The sequence below is a fragment of the Meriones unguiculatus genome, chromosome 19 (genome assembly GCF_030254825.1).
Source record: "Meriones unguiculatus strain TT.TT164.6M chromosome 19, Bangor_MerUng_6.1, whole genome shotgun sequence".
Taxonomy (NCBI): Eukaryota; Metazoa; Chordata; class Mammalia; order Rodentia; family Muridae; genus Meriones; species Meriones unguiculatus.
Genome location: NC_083366.1, coordinates 35,170,458 through 35,197,716, shown reverse-complemented (window position 1 = coordinate 35,197,716; position 27,259 = coordinate 35,170,458). Strand labels below are relative to the sequence as shown.

The 27,259-nt window shown below is 34.8% G+C and overlaps 1 protein-coding gene across 4 annotated transcripts in view; it reads left to right on the top strand.

Annotated features, from left to right (window-relative positions):
- Cdk13 (cyclin dependent kinase 13) overlaps nucleotides 1–27,259 on the top strand; it is an 89,673-nt gene that overhangs the window by 40,744 nt on the left and 21,670 nt on the right. For all 4 annotated transcript variants that reach the window (XM_021631388.2, XM_021631382.2, XM_060372762.1 and 1 more), the window contains exons 3-9: nucleotides 687–857; nucleotides 2,444–2,583; nucleotides 4,220–4,390; nucleotides 12,865–13,054; nucleotides 15,064–15,120; nucleotides 26,546–26,647; nucleotides 26,744–26,821. In XM_021631388.2, the coding sequence (XP_021487063.1) occupies nucleotides 687–857; nucleotides 2,444–2,583; nucleotides 4,220–4,390; nucleotides 12,865–13,054; nucleotides 15,064–15,120; nucleotides 26,546–26,647; nucleotides 26,744–26,821 (909 nt within the window). The remainder of the gene's footprint in view (nucleotides 1–686; nucleotides 858–2,443; nucleotides 2,584–4,219; nucleotides 4,391–12,864; nucleotides 13,055–15,063; nucleotides 15,121–26,545; nucleotides 26,648–26,743; nucleotides 26,822–27,259) is intronic.

The following is a 27,259-nucleotide window of genomic DNA, read 5'->3' as shown; positions in this document are numbered from 1 at the left end:
TGTAACAAGTTGATTTTCTGTTTTTAATATATAGTCTTTAAAGTTAGAGCTATATTTTTTAAAGTTTAAACTTTGTTGTTTGTATGTGTGTATTGTGTGTAGCATGTGTATGTAATGGTGCTGGTGTGGGGTCAGAGCTCAACTTTGGGTGTTGTTCCTAACTGTGTTTTAGGCAAGTTCCTTTGCTGTTTGGCCACTCCAGTATGAACACCAGGCTAGCTGGCCCAGGAGCTTTCAGAGATTCTCCTATCTCCACTTCCCTTCCCACTTTAGGAGCTTTGGGATTTGAACTTAGGTTCTTACACTTGCATGCCCTAGCACTAGGTGGGCTATCTTCTCAGTTTTCTAGACTTTATTTTTAAAATAGTTTTAGGTTTGCAAAGATAAAAAGATGTTATAGAATCTCTGTTTACCTTGCATTTATTATAATTGATCAGTATCAATATATTACTATTAATTAAGGTCTAAACTTTACAGATTTTCATGGTTTTTACTGAGTTTTGTGTCATTTTTTTTTCCTATTAAAGTTTTTGCCTAGTTGAAGGATAGTATTCATTTTAGCTGGACTTAAAGTGTGACATGAAATACAGCCTTTGCATGCTGCTTAAATCTTATAATATGACCATATTTTATCATACAATCAAATATTTGTGGTTTATTTTACCCCCTCCTTTTTTTCCCTTTAGTTTAAGAGGCAGTATTTCTGTAAAAGCAGTTAAGAAAGAAGTAGAAAAGAAACTCAGATGTCTGCTTGCTGATTTACCATTGCCCCCTGAGTTACCGGGAGGAGATGATCTTTCCAAGAGTCCAGAGGAGAAGAAAACAGCAACACAGTTACACAGCAAAAGAAGACCTAAGTATGTGCTTGCTTTCTACCTGCACTTAAGTTGACCAGAAAACATTATATCCTGGATCATTATAAATTTAGAAAACACTAAGATTTAAGACGAAAAGTCTGTTTTTATTTGAACATAAATGTACAGATTGGTTAAGACTTCTGAAACAAATTTTCATGAGGTGGTACCTATTTGCATTGACTAATAAAATCAGATAAAATTTTTTTACAGTTTGTAATTATTATTTTGGGGCTGTTGTGTGTTAAAGATATTAATCTATAACTAAGATAGCTAACTAATACAAAGACCGAAATTGAACAAAGTATAAGACAGCATTCAGTCTACTCAAAATCAGCAATAGACAGTGTTTTCCTTGGCTTTTAACTACTCATTTTCCCTATATTACTGGATGCATTCTTAATTTTCCAAGAGATAGCATTTTTCAAAATGTAGCTGATGTAGCTTCATGTTAAATACTTGATAGTTCTTTTCTTGAAGCTGAATTTAGGGTTTAACTCAGTAATTGTACATGCTGGGCACACCCTCTTCCACTTAACTCTAAACTTAGGCCTGTCATACAAAATTCTGGGCCCAGTGTTCTACAGCTTTGCTTTAAAAGTTAAAAATGAAAACAAAACCCTGGTCTGCATATTTATTATTTAATATATATTAAACTAAATGGATATTAATATGTAGAATTTAAATATATATCATAAATTCTCTGAATTTATCATTAAAAGGTTCTTTTAACATGCCCTGAAATTTTAAACACTGGTACTTTTAAAATATATCTACTTATATATACTTAACAAAGGAAAAGTTTAAGACTTTGGAGATAGATTTGATATGCTTTTCAGGTAATATCTAATTTAAAAATATGAGCTTGTTTTCTATTAGGAGAAAACTTTGTCTATCTTTGTATTCTTTTACTACAATTCTTGAATTTTTGTGGTGGACCTGCTATTAAATATTACAATATTGGAAAATACCATATTTTTAAAGAATATAATTTTTTTCAAATCTGTTTTCTACCCAAGTATGGAATTCTGAGACTTGATTTTACATGAATTAATAATTTCTGTACTGTTTTGAGTGAAAAATCTTCAGTATTTTTATGATGGCTTTGTTCTGCTTTGAGTCTAAATTTGTGAATAATTTTTAGTCAGTTTCTTTTATTATTTGTTACCTTTTGCTGTGTGTGTGCATGCACATATACACTTCCTTTTCTGTATATACATGTACATATATGGGAAGAGAGAATCATTGAGTGAAAAAAAAATGGAGAATCTTGATTGTTAATAATAATACTGGTTTTACCCACTTACTGAAGAGCTACACTCCAAAGCCTTTTAAAGAATCATTGTTGCTTCTTTTCCTCTTTGAAGTTCCAGTCTATAGAAGATTTTGGTATGTAGCAATTATAGTTTGTTTTTATGATAACTTATAATGTCAACTAACAGTAACTTATCTTACATGAATGTTCACCGATACACAAGAATAGGTTGAAATAATGGAGTTAAGATTGGGCAAGATTGATTTTTGAATTATTAAGCATTTCATTCAGTTTGCTTGATTGTTTATAAAAACTCCAGAACTATATTTAATAGAATATGTGGGCCTCGCTATGGTGAAATCAAAGAAAAAGATATTGACTGGGGAAAACGCTGCGTGGATAAATTTGATATCATCGGAATTATTGGAGAAGGTACTTATGGACAAGTTTACAAAGCCAGGGACAAAGATACTGGTAAGAATGTTAAGTTTGGGGAAAAATGCCCTTGTGTTTTGTTTTCCTTCTAATGTACAGCTTTAAGAATTTCCAAAGAAATAAACATCTTTTCATGCTTTTGTTTAGTTTTAATTTTATTCTGTATGTGCATTTTCTGTGTACTCATATCATATCAGCACATGGGGGTACAAACAAAACCTTTAAAAATGACACTTCAGTATTGCAGATGTGCTGCTGTATGGTGGGATTTAGGAATGTGTTCCTTTTGTGGTGAATAATTATTAAACTGTTAATATAATACATAGGCAAAAATAATAGCAGTTTGTTTTGATTTTTCTTTTTAGGGCAAGGTTTTAAGTATGTAGTCCAGACTGCTTTGGACTTTGTGGTCCTCCTGCCTGACCTTCTTGAAGGCTAGGGTTACAGGCATGTGCCACCATGCTGTTTTTAGGAATAAGTTATTTTCTATTGAGAATCACATAAATTTTTCTTTTGGATAACTTTCTCCCATCTATAGAAGTAACTCTTTGGAACAGATTCAGAAGCTTACATTTTCAGAACATTACTTTTTCAGAGCATAATCAAGACTCTGGGGGAAAGTATTGAAATACCTCCTCCAAAGAAAGTAGTTGTGTTAGAAGTCACATTACAGAAGTTAGTCATTAAACTAATAATGTATAGAACTAGCTATAACCATACACTCTCCCACCCACTCAAGACAGAATTTCTCTGTGTAGCATAAGTTGGCTCATAGATCTGCATGTCTTTGTCTCTCCAGTGCTTGGATTAAAGGCCTGTGCCACTACTGCCTAACAGAACTAGAATTTTTAGAACACAGTTCATTTTTAACATAAACTAAGATTAAAATGGAGAGCTATCTGAGGCCATTTTATTATAAACCACGTTATGGTTAGAAACTGATGAAGGCAATTAGAGCATAGAGTAACCATTGATAATAGTAATATTGTATTATCTCTAAGATTAAATTATAACTTTCAGAAGCTTTGATGAAACAAAACATACTACATTATAGGAAAACATGAAAAAATGAATTTTAATGCTTTTAAGAGAATACTTTTTTTCACAGAAAATTTGTAACATCAGTCCTTTTTTATGAATATGCATGCTTTTATTGTAGTGAATTTTTTCTCATGCTGATTGATGCCGAGCCTTCTAGGTCTCTGCACATTCCCACAAAACAAAACCAAACAAAAAACCCCTGAACCTCCAAAATCTAAACCATTTTTGGACCTTACCTTAACCTGCAATTAACTTGTATTTGTGGTTCTGTGATAGTGTTTCTGTGTTTGTGATTGTGTGTGTATGAATTTAATTCTTGGTGTCTGGTACATCTAAATTATGTGGCAATATAATGTAATGTAAAACATTTTTGAGACATTCTGACCCCCACTTTGATGACTAGGTAATTGGTTAGTATGGGCAAGAAATGTTGGAGTATATTTTCTATTTAGAGTGAGAGAATGAGAATATGAATAAACATTAGTATTATTTGGTATGTTGGACACTGAAATATAATTTGTGAATTATAATTTAAAAAAGCAGGAACAGAAATTATAAGAAAAACATTTAAATTAAGAAAATTGTCATTGTCTTTTGGTAGGTAGTAACTTGATTTTATTTAACTGTCTAACAGGAGAGATGGTAGCCTTAAAAAAAGTACGTCTGGATAATGAAAAGGAGGGATTCCCAATTACAGCAATTAGAGAAATTAAAATTCTTCGGCAACTCACCCATCAGAGTATCATCAATATGAAGGAAATAGTGACTGATAAAGAAGATGCTTTGGATTTTAAGAAAGACAAAGGTATGTATGTAGATATAATAACTAAGTCTTTGAATTCATGTCATTTTCAACTTGAAGATTTTATTATGAGATGATTATTTGTGTATTGGGTAAATAAAGGTAGTCTCTAATGTCAAGCTATTTTAAAATTTAGTAGAGTGAAAGCATTACATTATTTACTTTACTGGTTTTAAGGTTCTTGAGTCAGCTAAGTCAAATGTATTTACCAGTACTGAAATGTATAACCAAGTACTGAATAGTAACTTTTTGAGCTTTCATTTTATATATAAATATAAAATCTTTGTATTTTTTATTGATTGAGAAAAGATTATATTTATACTGAATTTTTACATTATGAATGCTGTGAATACACAGAAAAAATTTAAAGATGTATGTGCGAGTTATGTGTGCTTGTGCATGTGTGGTATTCATGCCTGTGTTCATGAGCTGAGGCCAGAGGAGATATCAGGTATCTGTTCCATCACTGTTGTCTTTATTTCCTTGAGAACAGGGATTATCATTGAATCTGGCATTATACTGGTGGCTAGCAAGCCCCATTGATCTTCCTGTCTCTGTCTTTCCATAGAGCTGGGGTTATAGATGCGTTGACCATTCCCATTTTTTGACATGTTTTTTGTGGTTTTGAACTTAAATTGTCGTGCTTAGTCTCTGAACCATCACCTCAGCCTCCTACTGGCACCTTTTGGCAAGCGTGTTCTATATTTCTTAAAGTATAGCAGCAATATTCTTTAAATTTTTTTTTTCAGCAAGCTTGATAATATGGTTGCTTTTAGTTAAAAAAAAAAAACTTCCAAGAAAAGTTTGACTTTTTTAAAAAGTAGTTGCCATAGGTCCTGTATTAAATAAATATAAAACAGACTTAGTTGGAATATGCCTTAGTTTTCTTTTTATTGCTTTGATAAAATACTTTGGCCAAAAGCAACTTAGAAATTGAGGGGTTTATTTGATTTGTATTTCTAGGTTATGGTCTATCTATCGATGAGGGAAGTCAGGGCAGCAGCTTAAGCAGGAGCTCGTAGTAGAAACCATGGAGGAATGTTGCTTGCTGGGTCATGTTTAGCTACTTATAGCCCAGGTCCGCCTGCCTAGAGATGGTACTGCCATCTACATCTATCAGAAATAAAGACAGTCTATATACATTGCTCTAGGTCATTTTGGTTTAGGCAGTTTCTTAGTTGAAGGTTTTCTCTTGCTTTGTGACTATGCTCTACAGTTTGACAATCAAAGTCAGTCATCACAGTTTACAACTGAAAATTGTACTTAGTCTCTTTACTGTCTGCACACACAGTCTTATTCTTCTGGAATGTATAGTTTTAAATAATTGATAGATCAGAAGGTAATTATTTTTATAGGGTAATTATTTTTTATAATTTCCCATGTTTAAAGTATTATGCATGCAGAATAGAGCTCAGAACCATTTTAACTGTTACTACTTAGGATTTTTGTTGTTTGTAAGACCCGTATTTCTTAGTAACTTGACATTTGACATGGTTTGCCATCTTAGCCTTAATTTGTTGCTTCTGAATGCATGAAAGGAAGGTACTTACTGGCTTGACATTAGTTAAAATGTCTCAGCTTTGAGACTTAGTGACTTATTGAGCATTGTGACCTTATTAATAAGGCTTTTGTCTCTTCTATTCCTTCCCATTCTTAAAAGGGGACCATTCTATATCTCTTGCCATTTAGTAAAAATTGGACTTTAACCATGAAGTAGAGTTCAATTGTAATTTGATTTTGCCTTCGTAGCACATTGCAGACACATTAGTATATTTGTTCCTTCTCTGACATGCTCCAACTCTCCTGTTTTGATCTTGGGGTCACCTCCCTGCCTACTTGTATTTTGAGACAGAAGAGTTTCTCTGTATAGCCCTGGCTGTCCTGGAACTCAGTGTTCCAGGCTAGACCAGACTAGCCTCAAACTGATAGAGATCCACCTGCCTCTGCTTCCCAAGTGCTTATATTAAAGGTGTGTGGAGCCACCACCTGGCACTAGTTTTGATTATGCATTAAGCTTGAGTTATCTTGGGCTTTGGGGACCACAAATACACCAGTGGGCTTTGATGCCTTCAACCCATTAGATGTGATGCTTCTGTCGGTACTTCTATCATACACACACACATACATATACATCCCACAACAACCCTCCTTTCAATCCCCCTCCACCTTCACACCATATTCTGCAGACTATATGGAACTGAAATTTGAAAGATGGATTTCTTGCTACTGAATATTACTTTATGGTTTGGTAAGACCTTACTTTTCCAGTATTTCCAACTTCCACTAGATAGACACGCAATTTAAAGTAACTCCCCCACTACAAAGATAAAATCTTTCCAGTAACTAAAAGTAATTGCTTAGCTTTTTATTGTCTTTACTAAAAATGGGAGCTGTACCTGTTTTGTTCTGACCACACCAAGCGTAATCAAACAGTACAGAATTTGTTAAAATGATTAATGGCTGAGTGAATAAATGAGCTTTGCTTTATAGTACTATACAAACTTTTACTACTCTTGAAAAGGCTACTAATGATTTTGAAAATAAAAGAGTTAATAGTCTTCCTTATGTTCTGCTCTTGGTCAGAATTCTTTTGCCTTATTAAATTATATATTCTGTGAAACCTCTTTTTTAATTCTTCTACAGTACACTCCATTTAAAAAAACATAAGTTTTCATTGATTATTTTTGATGCCCAATTGAAGATATCTTTTATTGTTTAGATTAAAAAACATGAAAGGACGGGCATGGCAATGCATGCTTTTAATCCCAGTACTCAGGAGGCAGAGGCATTGGAGTTTTGAGTTTGAGGCCAGTCTGGTCTACCGAGTGAGTTCTAGGATAGCCAAGAGTACACAGAGAAACCCTGTCTTGAAAAACCGAAAATGACAACACCAACACCAATACCCAAACAGACAAACAAAAAACCCAAACCATAAAAATATGCTTTAAGAAATAGTGTTTTGCTGCTTGAAATTACTGACATGCATTCTAAGACAACCAAATTCCACATTCCCAGCCATTGTGTGTTCATTGAGCTATAGTACTTCCACTATTTGTAAGTACTAAGGAAACCTGAGTAATCTTTTAATTTGTAATTTTTCTTAAAAATGAAGGAAAGAATCTGGGTGTAGTAGGGCATGCCTTTAATTCTAGCACCTGGGAAGTAGAGGCAGGTGGATCACCAATATGGACTTGCTTTTTACCTCTAGAGCATGACTAGGCGTAAAAGCAATAGCCTGTAATGTTTTGGGAATATCTCGGACAGCTCTGACTAAAGTCTCAAAAGAGGGCTTCTCTTGCCTGGTGTTAGGGGCTTTGTTAGGGGGTCTGTGGCTCCTGACAGCCTAAATGGGAAAATTTCATTTAAACCATATATGTGTATTTATATGCCATTTTACATACATTATAGATATTTTTAGGTAGATAATAGTATGCCTTATTAATATTTCAGGTATTGTTCTTTTACTGCCTAGAAGCAGATTTTTTTTCTCTTTTTTTTCCCGTTTTTTTGTTTGTTTGTTTGTTTTTGTTTTTTCATTTTTGAGACAGAATCTCCTTGTAGAGCTCCCTGTCCTGAAACTCCTAGAGAGCCACCTGCTTTTGCCTCCAAAGTGCTGGGATTAAATGTTTGTGCCACTATGTGTTGTCATTCTGGGCCATTTGTTAACCACTTAAACTTTAAAGTCATTTTACTGATCTCTAGAAAGTACACATTAAGCAAGGAAGAACTGATACTGATTGAGCCTGCTATCTACAAATATGGATCATGTTTTCATTCATTTGGATTTGTAATTTATTCCATTCAAATTTTGTAGTTTTTTCTTGTGTGTGTGCTTGCATTTGTGCATGTCTGTGCTTGTGTTTGCCTGCTTGCTTGCCTGTGTTTCTTCAAAGACAAAGTTTCTCCGTATAGCCCTTACTCACCTGTAACTCTGTATATCAGATTAGCCTCAAAGATCTGCCTGCCCTTGCCTCCTGGGCCAACCACACCCCAGCTCGTGTTTTTAGTTTCAAATTATGGTTGCTTATTATTGGCATATGGGGGAAGGTTTGTAGTTCTCAGTGAATGTGTGTGTCTGTATGTGTGGGTGCTTCTCACTCACAGTTTTTCTGTTTCCTTCTCTCTTTTCCTCTTTTTAATCCTTGAAAGAATGTTAACATTTTGTGATTGTTTTACTGTCTTTGGATATTCTGTTTTTTAATCCCCTCCTCCACCTGCACATTTGCTTCTGAATATTCCTATTTACATATCTTTGTACTCAGTGATTCATTCTTTTCTTGGATGTTTGGTATATTTTTTTAAGTAGATTCATTTTGTTTTCTTTATCTTCAGGTGCTTCAAGAATAAAATCGTTAGCTTAGACAACCAAGAAGAGTAGTAGAGCTTGTTTTTACTTCATTGGTTTCAAATATTAATATGTAAACATATTCAAACTGTAGCACCCCTTTCCATGTAGAATAATGAAATAAGACTAGACAGATGGTAAGCCCTCCCTCCTTTATCAGGCACGTTGGTAACTTACAAAATATTCTTGTATGTGCTGGCTTGATCTTGCACAAGAGGTGAGCAAAAGAGTCATCATTGTTTGTATCATACAGGAAGCAAAGGATGGAAGTTGAAGTGGTTTTAGGTCAATATGGGATAGTGAAAAAGATATTCTACTTTAGTGTTTGACAGGATTTCTCACTGTAGTCAGTCAGCTAGTCTGACTGGCCAGTGAACTATAGGGCCTCTCTGCACCTTCCCAACACTGGTATTATAGTAATATGCCACTGTGCCTTGGCTTTTACATATATGCTGAGGATCTGGACTCATGCTTGCCTGTCACCTAGCCGTTTCATGTCCCACAGTCTATCCTACAGTAAAAGTTCAGTTTGTACTTGGGATCTGTTCTTACGTCGTAATTTTTTAAAATAGGGATGTAGAGCCATTGTTTATTTATCCCTTTTTCTTCTTCACATGCTTTTGTTGCTCTCAGTTATTTTCCTATATGATGTACATTGTAGGGGAAATACTTTCACTGATTGTATTTGTTACTATTACTGAGAAAAAGAAAGTTAGAAAAAAAAAGAGTTTAATTTGACTCATAGTTCCTGAGGGAATGCGATCCAACATGGTGGGAAAGGCATGGCATGGCAGTGAGTAAGTAGAGTGATCACTTTTTATCCTTATACTGGAAGTACTGAGAGGTAATCAGAAGTAAGGCTATAAACCTCAAAACCTGCCTTCATTGGAGTACTTAAAGATTGACCGTTCTTTAAAGATTGCCCCTCTTAAAGATTCCATAACCTTCACAAACAGTGCTGTTAACTTGGCATCATGTGTTTCAGTGCATGAGCCTATAGGTCCATTTTATCATTTAAAATACAACACTGATAATTTCAGAGATTGGGCTTTTGTGTAATTTATGAATCTGGGAAGATTGGCATTTTTATTCCTTTGCCTTCTTCTCTATATGTGCTTTTTTTTTTCTTATAAGGGAATTAAATTATTTTACTTTTAATTTAATTAGCTACTATTAATAGGTTCTATTTTATCTTTTAACTGATAGCCAATAGTAATGACTATTGTATGTTATACTATTTTTTTAAATTTTTACTGTTTCTAATAACTTTACATTGAACTTTCTGGTTTCTGAGAGTAGAATATCATTTTGTCTTCCGTTCATTGCTACTTTATTTTACTTTCTGTTGTTTCAATGTGTAATCAATTTGTCATAAATTATTATTGTTGTTTGTTTTTATTTATTTATGGTTTTGGTTTTTGGAGATAGGGTTTCTCTGTGTAGCCTTGGCTGTTGGGGACTCGCTTTGTAGACCAGGATGTTCTCTAACTCGCAGATACCCTCCTGCCTCTGCCTCCACGAGTGCTGGGATTACAGGTGTACACCACCACATCTGATATTAAAGATTTTTTAATATTTGTAGTGTGCACACATGTGTGCATGTGGAAACTCATGGAAGCCAGAAGAGGATGTATCCCCTGGGGCTGTAATTACAGACAGTTTGGCCACTTGATCTGGGTGCTTGAAATTGAACTCATGTCTTCTGCAAGAGCAATAAGGACTCTTAACCAGTATTAGAAATCTGGTGCATGTTTTATACTTCAAAACAGTTTTAGACTAAGCCCCAAGCATTCAGTAGCTACCTGTGTATTAGTAGCTGACTCTGTGGCTTGTGCAATTCGAAATGAAACATATCTTCTAAGTGTTCATACTCTCCCCCCAACTTAATGTTTACTCTAAAATCTTTTTGTTCAAATGACATATTGTTTGGAGTTGAAATGACATTAAGGATCTTTAATATTGTTTTGGACACAGATATTCTTTTGAATACTGGAGGCTCCACTTTAACCTGAGTCAGATCTAGGGATGACTTTGAACTTCTTTTCTGAAAGTTCTCCTCTGCAGAAGTCCAAAGTGCTAGAGTTAGAGACATACACCATTGTGTATATCCTGCCCATTTGATTTCCCATCTTATGCTATACCATGAGTTTCTTTTGTACTGGCTTATAAGACCTTCTTTTATATTAAGAATGTTTACTTTGTCATAGCACAGATGATATTTCCCAGTTTCCTTTTTCTCATTGGTTCTGTATTGTCTTTAGTGACATTCCTAAGTCACTAGTGGAATCTGTTAGTTATGTTTTCATTAGTCTGTGATGTAATTCCTCATCTCTCTGTGGATTATAATTTTTCACTTATTTGAGTTTGAAATTACTGTTCCCATAATTACTGGGTAAACATTTGTAATTTCCTGGTGTGTATTTTTTTCTACTTTCTGTCTTTCTCTAAGCATGACAGGACATATTAATTTCTTGTAGGACAAAATGTGTATTTTCAACAGTGTTTGGACAGTGATATGATTCAGTTTCTTCAAGGTGAATTTTATAATTATTTTGTCAAGTAAAGTGCCTATCTCTTCTCCCTCAGGCAAAAGAATTAAACCTAACCATCAGTCCTTTTATTGAAATATGTTATAGAGTTTTCTATTTTGATGTATAATGCTTGTTACAATTTAGTTCTAGTCATTTGTATTTTTCTATAATTGTAGTACCATTAAAAACTTTACTTGTGAGAGTGTGTGTAGTGTGTTTAATGTGTTTGCATATGTGTGGGCATGCAGGGATGCATGTGCTTGTGTAAGCTTATGTGGAGGCTAAGGGAGGATGAAGACTGTCTTTCTATATTCATGTTTATATTTTTATCTCCTTGGGATAGTTTCTCTTATTGAGCCTGAAGCTTGCCATTTCAGGTAGGCTAGTTAGCCCCCGAGTGTTCCGAATCTTCCTGGCTTCATCCCCAACACAGATTATAAACTGTCACTACCTTCCCAGCTTCTACATGGGTAGTGGAGATTTAAACTTTGTTTTTCAGGTTTGTGCAGCAAACACTCTTAGCCATTGTGCTATCTCCTCAGCTTTTAAAACCTCCATTTGATGAATTGAGGTTCTATGTATAATCTTGCTTTTTGTACATAGAAAAAGATTTTCAGGAAGATAGTCATCTTAATTTATCAGTAACTAATTATATTTTCCTTCTGAGTATAACTTTTATCTTAAATTTTGTTTGCATGTTACCATATACATAGAATTAATAACCATGAAGATTTTTGTCTCCTACAATGCCTAGCATTTTCCTATTTAAATATGCACTGATTATTGTCTTCAGAGAGGTACTAAAATAAATTTCTAGAAAGTATCCTTCTATTGCATCATTTTTGAAAGTTGTTTGCTCTGTTTAAGTTAGGAGCTGATCGTAAACTGTGTTGGTTGTCTTCTTGGGGATGATACTCATTTTTCTTTTCACAGATGATAGCAAGACTTGCTCTTAGTTTTTTGTGTTTTTTTGGTGTGTTTTTTTGTTTTCTTTGGGGGGGGCTTTGGCTTTCTGAGACAGGGTTTTTCTGTGTAGCATGGACTAAACTCTAAAGCTTTAGTTGATTGTGATATTTCTTTATTTAGCTTTGGATTCAATTTGTATATGATTTATTTAAGAGTTTTAAACTAAAAAGTAAAGGTATAATTTTTATGCTTTCTAATATAGGCTTATAAACCAAATTATGTATTTGTTGAAAGCTTAATAGAAATCATCTAAGGATGACTTTGGTCTGTTTGGGCTCACATTCTTATATTAAAAGCAACTCTCTGAATAATCTTTTAATTTTCCTTGAGCCATACAAATTTTATTACATATCTACTGAAAAACAGTTTGTCTTATATAGGGAAGAATTTAGTCAGATCAAAAAACTGTAAAATGTGAAAATTAGCAGAGTTGATGTGTATCATAATGGCTTTCTGTAGAAGACTTTTCTTGGCATTTTTTGATACTAAGTTCTGAGAGAATAAATGAGTCTTACAAATAAGTGACAAAGTAGCCATTAGTTTCAAGGGTTATATTCCTTATCTATACTTTATTTAAAAAAACTTGAACCTCTAGGAATAAAAGCTTTTAATCTGTTACTTGTTCTCATTTTCAGGTGCATTTTACCTGGTGTTTGAATATATGGACCACGATCTGATGGGGCTACTGGAGTCAGGCTTGGTTCATTTTAATGAAAACCATATAAAATCTTTTATGAGACAGCTCATGGAAGGCCTGGATTATTGTCATAAGAAGAACTTTTTGCATAGAGATATTAAATGTTCAAATATCCTTCTAAATAATAGGTATGGATATGAGATTCATGTGTTTAAAATGTTAATGTAATATATAACATCCTATATATTCAGTTTATTGCTTCAAGTTTCATGGATAATGAACAGCAGTCAGCTGGCATTGCTTCTACAGTTGTCCTTCAGTAGCTCCAGAAAAGATTTGTATTGCACACGTCCTTTTTGTTTGATACTTTAACGGATAACATCAGATGGATCTAATAATGATTAATATGATTTCAGTTTTAGTTTCGTAGACATTTTTACTTTTTGTGTGTAAGCATTCATCAAATTAAATTTTTTTGAGATTTTATTTTTATTTTATGCACACTGTACTAGGGCTTTGCTTGAATGTGCGTCTGTGTGCAACATGTATACAGTGTCCCTGAAAGCCAGAAGAGAGTTGGGGCTCTAGAACTGGAGTCAACAGATGTTTGTTACCTACCATGTAGGTGCTGGGCACTGAACCCTGGTTTTCTGAAAGAGCAGCCAGCTTTCTTAGCCTCTGAGTCATTTCTTTATCCTTATCCCCACTTGCAAACATTAGATTTGTTTTACATGTACTTTTAAAATATGTTAATAAGGCTTATGGTGAATATTTTCAGGAACAGCATAATTCTAGTGTTTTTCTTGTACTTAGTACTATTTTTTCAATGATTTCTGCTTTTTTTTTTTTCAGATGAATCTTTTAATAGAATATTTTCCAATAATGGTTTCCCTTCACTCTAAACCCCCATAACAACTCCCCTTCCAGTTTCTCTTTTCTCTATATTCCTTCTGTCCTCGTGCCTTTGCTCTCCCCAGTTCTGCTCCATCCTCTTAACTCTCTGTGTCCCCTCTCCCACCTTGTTTTCTCTCTTCAGCCACTACCTCTGTCTATTCTGTCTCCCCTTCCGAGTAAGATTTATGCATCTTTCCTTGGATCTTCTGTGTTACTTATCTTCTACTTTTATTCTTTTTTTAATTTTAAATTTAAATTTTTATTTTTTATATTAATTAGTTTGTTTACTTTATATCTTACCTGTGGCCTCTCCCTCATTACCTCCCAATCCCATCCTCCCTCATCTCCTCCCTGCCCCTCTAGTACTATATTTTTTTAGGTTTAAGTAAAACATATATCACTTGGTTTTGAATGGTAGAAGATAATTTGTGTACCCTAGCCTTTTAAGAGTTAGAAAATTAAACATAAACTTCCAACGCCGTGACTTAGTCCTTAAGCACTACCTACTTGAACAAGTATTCCTTTGCCTAGGTGCCACTGAGGTACTTTCCTAAGTGGTATATGGTTGGTACACTACTGTGTAGGAAATGTTAACACATGTCTGTGTGTCTTTAGGACAGTGTACTCCCTTTAGGACAGTATACTCCCTTTAGGACAGTATACTCCCTTTAGGACAGTATACTCCCTTTAGGACAGTATACTCCCTTTAGGACAGTATACTCCCTTTAGGACAGTATACTCCCTTTAGGACAGTATACTCCCTTTAGGACAGTATACTCCCTTTAGGACAGTATACTCCCTTTAGGACAGTGTACTCCCTTTAGGACAGTGTACTCCCTTTAGGACAGTGTACTCCCTTTAGGACAGTGTACTCCCTTTAGGACAGTGTACTCCCTTTAGGACAGTGTACTCCCTTTAGGACAGTGTACTCCCTTTAGGACAGTATACTCCCTTTAGGACAGTATACTCCCTTTAGGACAGTATACTCCCTTTAGGACAGTATACTCCCTTTAGGACAGTATACTCCCTTTGAGAGTTTTGACACCGATGGCTGCATCTGAAAATTAAGAACTTACAGATATGGATGATTGAGTGGGCTCATAACAAGAAGAAACTGTCCAAAGCAAAATGCTAATTTTTCACTAGTTTACCTTGCCTGTATTATAGCAGTACAATGAAAAAATTTATGGGTGCTTTTGTTTTTAATGTGGTTGTTTTGAGCCCTAGCAATAGAATACAAGTATAAATTATTAAATTCATGGTAGACTAATGCTTTTTTAAAATTTTGTCTTATTTCTACCAGAGGACAGATAAAACTTGCAGATTTTGGACTTGCTCGTTTGTATAGCTCAGAAGAAAGGTAAGAGTATTTTGAAAGAAATTACTGTAATCACTATGTTCAATTTTAGAAGCAATATTTACAATATTGATTTTTTTTAAAGAAATGTTTAATGTGTATGGGTCTTTGGCTGGGTGAATGTATGTGCACCACGCATTTGTCTTGTACCTGTGCAGTCAGAAGAGGGCCTTTGGATCCCCTGAAGCTGGAGTTGTCTTATACCTATGGAGGTCAGAAGAGGGCTCTTGATCCCCTGAAACTCAAGCTACAGAGGATTGTGAACTATCACGTGGGTGCTGGGAACTGAACCTAGGTTGTCTGAAAAGTCACAAATGTTCTTAACCTGTTGGACTATCTTTCCAGCTCTGATACGTATTTTTTTTTAACACAGACATGTTTCCTGAATAATATAGAAAAAAAACCCTGTTTTGGTTGTTTTTAGTATTTTGTATTTAGTTTTTAAATAAATTTGATTTTAAATGGATAAATTACAATTTCTATTAAAATGTATGACTCTAAACATGACTGCAGTGAACTTAAAAATTTTAAAACTAATACTTAAAATTTTAATGCAGATCTAGGCATTAAGGTTCTTAATTGTGTATTTAATAATAACGTTTGGTGTATGCTTTTAAACAGTACATTTAAACTCTAAAACTTTGTTTTATTATTTTAGACTTTACCTTCTTGTTTTTGTTTTACTTATATCTACAGTAGTCTATTTTTTCCCATCTCCCTGGAACTATTTAAACAAGCAATTGTGAGGAAGTTCAGTGTATAAGATAGAGACAGACGGAGCTTCTCTGGCTAACATTGGGGTGTGTATCAGCCTGGCTCCCTTTGGGTCTGGTGGTAAAGAAATAGGACTATTGTAGAATTAATACAATACTTTCAAAATAAAATATTTTGTTGAAATAATGATTTTATGTAAATAAGCTGTGGGATTGGTTGGATTTAATAAATATAGTTAGTGTAGCCCATTTCTTTCCTGTTTTTATTTATATATTTGTTTAACTAAAAATTCTTTGTGCATTAAGTGATGTTTTTTTAAAAAAATATTTTTTAATTGGTGTTTAAAATTATGTTGAATATAATATGTTTTTTGAACTATATATAACATTGTAGAATGGCTAAAGCAGGCTAATTAGCCAGTGTCTTATCCCAGAATTTCTTTTTATTGGTGGTAAGAACACTTAAAATCTCTTAATAATTCTCAAGAAGACACTAAGTTGTTATTATGTCTATCAAGTTGTTTGATAAATATCTTGAATTTATTAATCTCATCTAGCTGCAAATTTTATATTTTGACTAATTTCTAATCTTCAACACATAGCTCTCGGCAGCTACCACTCTTGATTTGTACTTTTTTGAGTTGAACTTTTTAGCTAATATACAAATGACATAATGTGGTCTTTGTCTTCTCTGTATGGCTTATGTAACTTAGTGTCCTTCAGGTTCATCATGGTGTCACAACATGGAATAGCACAGTATTTACTATTTTTATAACTTATTTTATTAGAATTTTTTCATATGCGCTTTTTTTTTTTTGTCATATTCTTTTCCACTACACAACCTCCCAGGTCCTCCCACCTCCCTATCTACTAAATTCATGGTATTCTAATATCTATGTAAGCCATACTTCTTTCTTCATCAGTTCTTCTGTTGTTGGACACATTCAGTTTCTTCTTTTTTATTGTGAAGGACTGAATGACTGTAAGGTATGTGTTGACGGAGTCAAGGAGCTATAGAGTTCAAGTTTTCAGCTGCTTTATTTTTACAAAGTCTCACTATGTAAGACTGGCCTTGAACTTAGTGACTCAGCTACTTCTGCCTCTCAAGTGTTAAAATTAAATATGTGTGCCTCTATGCTTGGCTGTAAACTTTTAAATATTTCTACCATATAGTAATGTACCTTTTGGTAGAATTTGCCAAGAAAATGATATTATTGTTACTTAATCAAAAATGTCACTTGAATAATAATTTTTAAAGTTTCTAATCTGGCTAATCTTTGGAGGGGGGATTTTGGTTTATAAAGGATTCTATTTTCTTAATCCCTTGATATTTCATTATAGATATATTGCCCTTGGTACAACAAATCTGCCGTACTTGAATGTAAATCCCTTATTTTTTTGTTGTGTTTCATCCACATTGGGATATACCTAGTTAATTAACCTTTTATAGCTAACAAGTTCTTTTTATTGAAGATATCCTTGTGCATTTGTAGTAGATGTTACAGACAAAAAACATAGCATATATTTTTGACACTACATACATACATACATACATACATTTATGTCTATGTGTACATATGTATATATACAAACATACCCACTGTATAGGTTTGGTCTGTATGAGTCATGTGGTACCTCATTACAGTCTGGAGCTCCAGTTCCAGGGTGTCTAACGCCGTCACCTGGCTCTGGCCTCCATGGCACTAAGCAAACGAATGGAACACATGCAGATACACAGACAGAATACTCGTAACGCTCAAAGTACAAAAGAAGGAAACATTTTCTCATTCCACATCCTGAGCTCAAAGTGGTGCTCAGTGGTAGAGCACCTGTCTGGCGTGTTTGAGGCTGTGGGCCCAACTCACAGAACTACCAAAACCAAAATGCTGCAAAGTTGTGACTTATAAAGTACTTAAACAAATGAACAAAGACACATATCTATTATGCTTTTGCCAGTATCAAAATAAAACTTACTTAAATAGTAACCAAAGTCTGCTGTATTTTTCTGTGATCCCATGTTGGGGGTGGTGGTTATTTTTTTAATTAATTTTACTTTACATCCTGATGGCAGCCCTTCCTTTTCTTCCAGTCCCCCCCTGTACATACCCCTCCCATTCTCCCTCCTCAGAGAAAGGGGAGATCCCCTATGGGCACATTAAGTCACTGAAGAATTAGGCACATCCTCTCACTGAGGCCAGGCAAGGCAGCCCAGTTAGGGGAAAGGGATTCAAAGGGAGGCGTCAGAGTCAGAGAGAGCCCCTGCTCCAGTTGAAAGATCCACGTGAAGATGAAGCTACACATCTATTACATTATGTGCAGGGGGCCTAGGACCAGTCCATTCACTCTTTTTGGTTGGTGGTTCAGTCTGTGTGAGCCCCCATGGGCCCAGATTAGTTTACTCTGTAGATCTTCTTGTGGAGTCTTTGACCCCTCCAGCTCCCTCAGTCATTCCCCCAACTCTTCCATGTGACCTTCTCCCCCCCCCCCCAGCTCTGTCTAATGTTTAGCTGTGGTTGGTTCTCTGCTTCTATTTCCATAAGCTGCTGGGTGAAGCCTCTCAGAGGAGTTATGCTAGGCTCCTGTCTACAAGCATAGCAGAATAACATTAATAATTTCAGGGATTGGTTCTCTCCCATGGGATGAGTGTCAAGTAGGGCCAGTCTTTGAAGGAAAAGTTTTGTTTGTTTATTTATTTATTTTTATTTTTTAATTTTTTTAAACAGTTTTTAACCCAGGCTTCCCAGTCAGAAACATCTTAAAAGCAGTGTTGCCATCTAGTGGCTATTCTGGTCCTGCCATTTGTTCAGGGACTTGCTGAAATTACTCAGCATTATGGCTCATAGTCCTTAAATCTAGAATTGTTGTTACTTTAGAGATGGAAGCAATGCTTTTTTTTTAATGCTTTAAACATCATATGTATTTTGCAGGGCACCTTGACCTGCAAAACAGTCCTAGTGTGCTGCAAGGAGTTTTGGGGTTCTTGGGTAATGCTGAGGATCTTTTGGGAGGCTGGAGACAAGACTGTAACTGTGACAGTACACAACAAAATATTGCAGAGTGATATGTATAACACTAAATAATATACTTCAGCAGTCTTCACAAACAGTTATTACTCAGGTTGATGACTTAATTATGAAATATCGGTTCTTTTTTTTTTCCTTTATTATACTCTCTGTTTTGATTATGGAAAATGGGAAAGGCAACTACATTTTCTAGCAGTGTTCTATGGTCCCATTCCCACCACCTCCCTGGAAATCTCATCCATGTTCTCATTATAAATTTAAATTTCCAGTGTTGAAATATTTTCATGTTATCAAGCATGTGTGTTTGTTGTGTATCTCCACACAAGTGATCTGCATATCTTAAATTAAGCCATGTTTCCTGCCTTGTTTACCATGTTAGAAAAAAACACTACGTTTTTTAGTTATCTATTTGTTTCCACAGATACATGTCAACTATACATATCCTGCTAAAGAAAGTCTGTCTTTAGTCACTTTGTTTTTATGTTCTCTATCACATCCCTTGCCATTGCCGTTTCCAGCTACGCCACCAGTGACATTGTTGAACACCATGTGTTCTGAAATACTTTTGTGAATCTACAAAAATTGTTTTTCTTTTACTTACAGTTATATTTCCCATATTTTCATTTTGAAAAATTTGGTATTTCAAATGTTCAATTCAGGTTTGTACATCTTATGAATTCTGCAAGGAACCCCACAGGTGTTTCTGTTTGAATCTTATTTCATGTGTTAAGGGCACTTTTTTTTTTATTTTTTGGCGTGTGTGTAGTGCTTTTGTACATTATTATAATTTATAACTATTATTTCTGGACACCAAAGAACCACAACCATGGTTTTGGTCTAAGCACCAGTTAATGCTTATTAGCACAGTACCCAGTTTACTTTGAATTGTTTAAAAAGAGGGGGGAAAGGAAGAAACTAACAGATCTTTCTGTGTTGACTTAGTTTTAAGTAGTGAGCATCATGATAATTATTTGAAGAGAAAGTCCTTGAGATGGGTGGAATAAGTGTCTTTATTTTGAACAATTAAAACACAGGGCTTTTGTCTCTTTACACTGCTAATACCCGAGAGAGCGAGGAAGTAAGTCTGGAGTTTGGGATAGAAATACTGTTTTCTGTAGTGCTTCCTGGTTAGGCCCTTGGATTATACTGTGATCTTGTGAAATTCTTCCAGGTAGATAGTGCTAGGGTCCTCACAGATTTCTTTAAAGGGTAACATTAGGCTAATTGCCTTTTTTGTAGTTATTTTATGGCAGAGGGTTTGCTGAGTGTTTGTCTGCGTATGTGTATGTGCATTATATGTATGTGTAGTACTCAGGCTTGGATTCCCTGGAGTTGGAATTATAGATTGTTTTGAGTTGCCGTGTGGGTGTTGGGAATTGGACATGGGTTTTCTGAAGAGCAGCCAGTGCTCTTACCAGTGAGACATCTCCAGCCCCAGGTTTGTTGAACTTAACTGACTTTGCCCTTCCAACTCTCCAGTCATATGTATGCTTTATCTTTAATTTTTTAGAAGTTGATTAACAAATTACAGTATTTTCATCTTTTCCATAGTCATGTCCAATTCTATTGTACTTAGGTAGTGTCAGAGCTCCCTTAAATACCAAAGTAGGAAGCTAAAAATGAAAAAAGAAATTGATAATTACAAGGTAAAGGCTTTTAAAAAGGCATTTGTTGTTGTTGCTAGTCCCTCAAGATATCGCTTCCCTTACTGATAAAATGAGAGTATCACCTGCTTTTTCAAAAATTGATCAGAGCCTAAAGAATAGTTTGGTAGTGAAGTACTTGCCCAGCATGCTCAAGGTACTGAGGTTAATTTCTAGCACCATAAAACAAACCCAAAGCCATCACTGATTTATAGATGGTGATACTTAATAGAAAGCAAAATTGAGAGTAGCTGACTTTTGCACCCTTATTTCTAAAGTATGTATAAAGTTTAGTTTTGCCACCTGTAATTAAAAGCTTATTGGACTTAGTGGTCTAATTTAATGACAGAAGTCTGTGTGTGTGTGTGTGTGTGTGTGTGTGTGTGTGTGTCTTTGATTAGATGATGGAATTTATTGCTTAGAACTTTAATTATGGAAATAAATTGAAATGATTTATTTTATAATATCCCTTTTCCTTTTTTATAAGTATATATGTGCATACAACTAAAAAGCTATTTTTTTCAGTGCTGTATCTTCAATAAAGTATTGATCTGATTTTTGTAAAAAGACAGGATTGACTCTCCTTAGAAGTAGGATTTTTTTTTTTTTATCCATGAAGAAAAATACATATGTATTGTCATGACTTTTCTAATTCTTCCTATGATGTAAACAAGATCTGTTATCTTTAGGTTGTTTCCAGTAGGTAATCAGAACTAATTCGATTGAAAGGCTAATCAACATATAACATTTTCTTGATAATACTATATAAACTGTTTGTTGAGTGATGTGGTTTGTGAAATTGGCTTCAGTGCCCTCCTAGCTTTCCTTATGTTGAGATTTGCTTTTATGATTAAAGTCCTTCTGTCTGCATACTTTCTCAGTGTTTGCTTTTTTCTCATAAATAGTAAAATGAAAAATTTGGGGTGTGGCACCCTTTTTGGAGGAACAGAGATGGGGGCAGGACACCAACTTTTTAAAGAAAAAATTGTTGTTAGTATGTTAACTGTATAACCCAGGCTAACCTTAAACTGATAATCCTCCTGTCTCTCAGCATACTGAGTGCTGGGCTTTCAGGAATGTTCCACCAACTTATTTTGTTAAAAGAGTTTGTTTAAAACATTAAAGCACCATTAACTTTTTCAAAGGTTTCTTGATGTCTTTTTTTCCCCCAACTTGGTTTCTGTCTCCCTGTTCTAGAAAATACACATTTGCTCAGCCATTTCAGGAAGCTTAATGATTCACTGTGGTTGGTAATAAAGCATTTTATGGGTCTTGTGTGAATGGTGACTAGAAGCAGTGTGCCTTGCTATTATGCTTTAAAACTGATTTTGACTGTGCTTTGAGAGGTGACTTAAGTCTTGAAAGTCTGGAAGCAAGAACACTTGATTAGAAGCGGTTGCACTAAATGTTAATTAAAAATTATTGTGGTTAGACCTAGGCACTGAACTACATCTTAGAAAGAGGTGAATTATGTCATAAATGTCTTTATTAGAGAATAGTTAGAAACTATCACCTGTTGTGAAAAAATGTCTCCACTCCTATCTATAAGGTTTGTACTTAAGTAGCTGGATACATTTACAGTTAGGAGAGGCAAACTACTGTAAATATTTAGTAATGGCGTAAAGTATTATAATTTCTCACTAATGTTAACTGATTGTTGCTTACCTCAGTGCACCATTAATGTTTAACTATAACATCAGTTCAGATGGTGACTATTTCATGTAGTCATCCAGAAAATCTGGGTGGGAGACTTGCTTAACATTGACACATGCCTTCCAAGGCTGTTGCCAGAAATATGAAAAGAGGGGTGGTATTATGAAGCATGCCTAGAAAAGGCTCTTAGCACATATATTCCTATTCCAGTGGCAAGCACTTGGTCACATGGCCACACCTCAGTGCAGTGAGGATGAGAAGTGTAGTGTATGTAGCGGGGCAGCTGCTGTAGAAGAAAGGAGCAAGTCCTAGAGGACAGCTGTTCTACCACAAGTAGTGCTGTTTGCTGAGACAGGAAACAGGAAGAGTAAAGCAATTTTCAGCAGAAGGTAACAAATTTATCTTTGAATGCTATGATGTAGGTTCTTATAGGTACTTAAAAATTTGCACATTTAAGAGCAGACAAGATGACAACATCTATTGGGGAAAATGAGTTTTATTTTTCAATATATAGCATGTTACAGAAATTTAAATTTTATTTTCCTTACAAGGTAAAAAGAATGTAAAAGTATAAAGGAAAAAGAAAAGAGACATAAGAAAAAGTTTGTACTTACTATGAAGTAGTTCTAGCATGTCAATCAGTTAAAGATATCCGCAATATTACTGTTCTGACAGTGTGACCTAATAAGTATCCAAAGGCTAAGCATTATAACTGTAAAAGGAACACAAAATCCTTGTCTCATTTACATGGTGCTCAGAGAAGTCAATGGATGTAAATAGTGCCACAATTCAAATAAAATAGTGACTATAGGTCTCTGGCAATAGTGACAGTGGCTGGAGGAATTTCAATAGGACAGTTAGGATAGTTGGCTTTGAAGAAGAAAATTGGAACTAAGATCTTAGAGTGAAGAAAGAAAATTTAATGAAGACCCACACAAAGAATATTCCAGTAGAAGCTCAGCTGATGCTTAAGCACCCTGGCGTTTAAGAGTTTGAAATTCTGCAGTAGAGTCACAGGAATGAGATCCTCAGTGTACAGGCTTATTATAAGGCCGAGGTAAGTTTTATTTATTTGCAGTGGGGTATGCCCTGGATTTCTTTTTAAAAAAAGTATTTTTAAAAAGGTGGGAGGCAAAGGCACTTTAAAGGAGAGGAAACTAATAACTATACTTTTGAAATAGTACCAGTGAACAGACTTGGGAGGTAGCTATTGAAATTATAAAAATATTATTGTACTTAAAATGAATTTATTGGTGATTCCTGGCTAGGGGTGATGGCACATTATTTGTCATCTTAGCACTGAAGAGGCTGAGACAGGAAGGTACTTAAGTTTGAGGCCTACTTGTGGGCTATATGGGGAGACAGTTCCCATTCCCCATCCATGAGAGAGAGAGAAGAAAAAAAAAAGCCCTTAGTTGTTTTCCTACAGCAGCTAGATAGTTATCAATGGAATGGTCATCATGAGTAGTAACTGTAAGGCGCCCCTTCTTGTCTCAGAAATACTACAAATTATAAGTAGGAAAGAAATCACTGAGGACTTTATTATGTATTGTTGGGGAAACTAAGTATTTTAAATTTTAGTGAATCTTTTAAAATTTCATAGAATGGTCTTGTCAAATTTAAAATACCAAATCTACACCCCCCCCCCAACATATTTCCCCCAAGCTCTGGAATTCCTAAGACTGTGTAAAAGGAAAGCATTGAAATATGTCACCAAACAAGCAAAAAGTATCTGACAAAAACTAACATTTTAGGAATACTTAGAATACACCTGCTATATTAAATACTTTATAATAATACACTTAGAACTATACTTTGTGTGGTTTTGTGTTTAATCATTTTAAAAGTTGACTATTCTAAGTTTGGTAAAGGTTGTTAACCAAACTTAAAAGCTAAAAATAACTATGTAACAAATTACATAGAATTTGATTTATTAAATTAACCCCTCCCCCCTCCTGATGGTTTCTCTGTGTAGTTCTGGCTGTCCTGGAACTTACTCTGTAGACCAGACTGGCCTCAAACTCACAGAGATCTGCCTGTCTCTGCCTCCTGAGTGCTGGGTTTAAAGACGTAAGCCACCATGCCTATCGTAAACTAAACTTTTGTTTAAACATTTCTTTTAAATAAATTTAAAAAAAAATCACCTCAATATTTGTAGTTTCTTCATACTTTCATTTTTTTAATTTAAAAATTAGGTTTATATTAATTTCAATATTTCCTTAAGATTAGTTAATCTAGTCTCAGTTGTACAGCATAGGCTTCAAGTACTTATAGGCCCTTGAAACACTTTAAAAACTAGTTTTCATATTTGTAATCTTTTTCCCCTATTCAGCTGATTCACATGTTATGTCACCCTATGTTACATTTAAGTGCTCTATTGTACCCACATTTTCCTGGACTTCATGTTTGGGTTCATGTTAAAAAATGAGTGTTTAGACTTTTGAGTGAAGATAGAAAATATATACAGAGTTTAAGACACTGTGTTAAGACAGTGGAAGCATGTAAAGACGAATTATTGAGAGTAGATATTAGACTATGAGAGTAGATATTAGATCTTTTGTATGTATCAAAGAATAGTATATAGGTGAGAAAAATTAGGTATTTCAAATTTAAAAGAAATTATGCTCAAATAAGAGTGAGTAAGTCCATCTTTATTAGTGTAGCTAGGGTTTAAACACTTTATATTATATGAAGATAAGTGATGCCAGGAAGTAGGCAAAGAAAGTTTCTAATGAAAGTATACTCAGTTTTTGTTTGCTTCATAGGCATTTTAGCCAGATGTGGTAGTGGCTCCCAGTTTTTGGGGTCAACGGTAGGAAAATCACTGGAAACTCACGGCCACTGTGACTACAAAACAAGTCCCAGGCCAGCCAAGGCTGCTAGATAGTGAGACCTTACCTGACAATAAATCTAAATCAAACAGCAACAAAAAATTAGATTCTTACTCATTAACTTTCAGTTTGATTGATGTCAGCAGAAGTTTTTGGCTTTGGAAATATTGGTGTTCAAATTATTTAGAGAAATTTTGGCCACGTTGGGGCAGAGCAAGCAGTTCAGGTGGATCTTGGGCTTTCTGGAAACTCAGACGATGGTTGCTAAGAGAAAGTTGCTGGGTTAAATTATATACTTTTTCTTCTCCCCAAATGAATGCTATTCTCAAGTTAGTGAATGGGCTTAGAATACAGCCTTGCTGGGGAGTTTTCTATCTGCCCTTGTAGTCCTTGTTTTTTGGAAGACATCTAAAAGAATGAGGTTTATAACTGATCTAAAGGTGTAATTACTCTGAAGTCTATCCTTTAGCCACAGATCCCAATTTTTTAGGATCATCCTTATTCATACGAATCATGTAGAATGTGACTACTGTCTGATGTTTAGAAATACTTTACTGAAGCCAGGTGGAGGTTGCACATGTCTTTCTGCCATTGGGGAGAGTCATAGGTGGATCTCTGAGTTCAAGGCCAGCCTGGTCTACAGAGTAAGTTTCAGGACAGCCAGGACTACACAAAAAAACCCTCTCTGGAAAAACAAAGCAAAACAAAACAAATAAAAACAAAGATTTCTGCTGAATTTGTACTGTGAGGCTTCTCTTTGTAGTTTTCTGATAACACACCTTACCTGTAGCTTGTGCTTCTGTGTTGATTAGACCACAGTTAACTTTTGTAGTCAATATCTACTTTGACAAACTAGAGTGCATCCACATTCGTTAAATATTTTCACTGTTAGCCTTAATTAAAACTTTCTGCTAGGAGCCCGTTAAATATTTTCACCGATAGCCTTAATTAAAACTTTCTGCTAGGAGCCAACTGTGGTGGTGCCCACCTTGAATCGTAGCACACAGAAGAGGCAAGAATATCTCTGAGTTCAATGCCAGCCTTGTCTGTACAGCAAGACCCTATCTTATTAACAGACAGTAAACTTTTGTTAGGGATTTGGTAAAGTACTTGCCTAGCACATAAGAGATCTTGGATTCAATCCTCATACCCAAAACAAAAACAGCCAGTTTGTTAGGTAATCTGAATCTGAACTACATTTTGTTATCTGTTAATCCTTTGCCAGATTTGTTAAAACAACCTATTCCTTCATGAATTAATCATTTTTAAAAGTTTTTATGGAAAGGGAAGACATTACTCAGTTGAGTTGATGAATGACTGACTCTCTGACCAAATTGCAGTTAATAGCTAACTATAGCTAACTGCTTATTTTTATATTCACATGTTGAGGGAATGTCTGTTGCTTGCTTATGTGTTTTATGATTGTGTATTAAAATACCTTAGATTTAATTAAGATTGTGGGATTGCTTTGATTATCCAAAATAGTATTTTTGAATCTCTTATTACAACAAATGCTAACTTTAAAGAGTGCTGTCTGTGTATTTTTGTTTTTGTTTCTTTTTTAGTCGTCCCTATACTAACAAGGTCATTACTTTGTGGTATCGTCCACCTGAACTGCTCTTGGGAGAAGAACGATATACACCAGCTATTGATGTGTGGAGCTGTGGGTAAGATGGGCACAATTGCTTATGGTATTAAAAAGTTTTGAGAGCGAATTAAAATGAGGAAATTTAGGTAATCATGGCTCTACTTTTTTCTATTAGATGTATCCTTGGTGAGCTCTTCACTAAAAAGCCTATATTTCAAGCAAACCAGGAACTTGCACAGCTAGAGCTAATAAGGTAAGCTGTTAGTGACAGATTTGGGATGTACAGTGTCATGATCCGCGGGGTATTGAACTCACTTCAAGCTTGTCTCTTCATGGGAGCAACACGGTTCTCTTGAATTCTAGTGACTGCTAAGTGGAGGACAAACTAGAGTGTGTCCCTTTGATACACATTCCAATCAAATTAAGGACCCTAAAGTTGTTTTTTGTTTTTTCTTTTGTTTCTTTTGTTGTTTTTGTGACATGGATTAAATTACTTAGTCTCTCATAGGACTAAGAAGGAAGAATATTATGAGGTAGGAAAGAATTAATTCTTTGTACACAGGAAAAATTTACATGTAAACTATCTGTATGTACTATCTGCACAGCAGAATATATGTGTATATTTAACAGCACATGCCATTTTTTGTGTGTTCTTCAGGAGATAGCTTATACATACACATTTATGTTAACT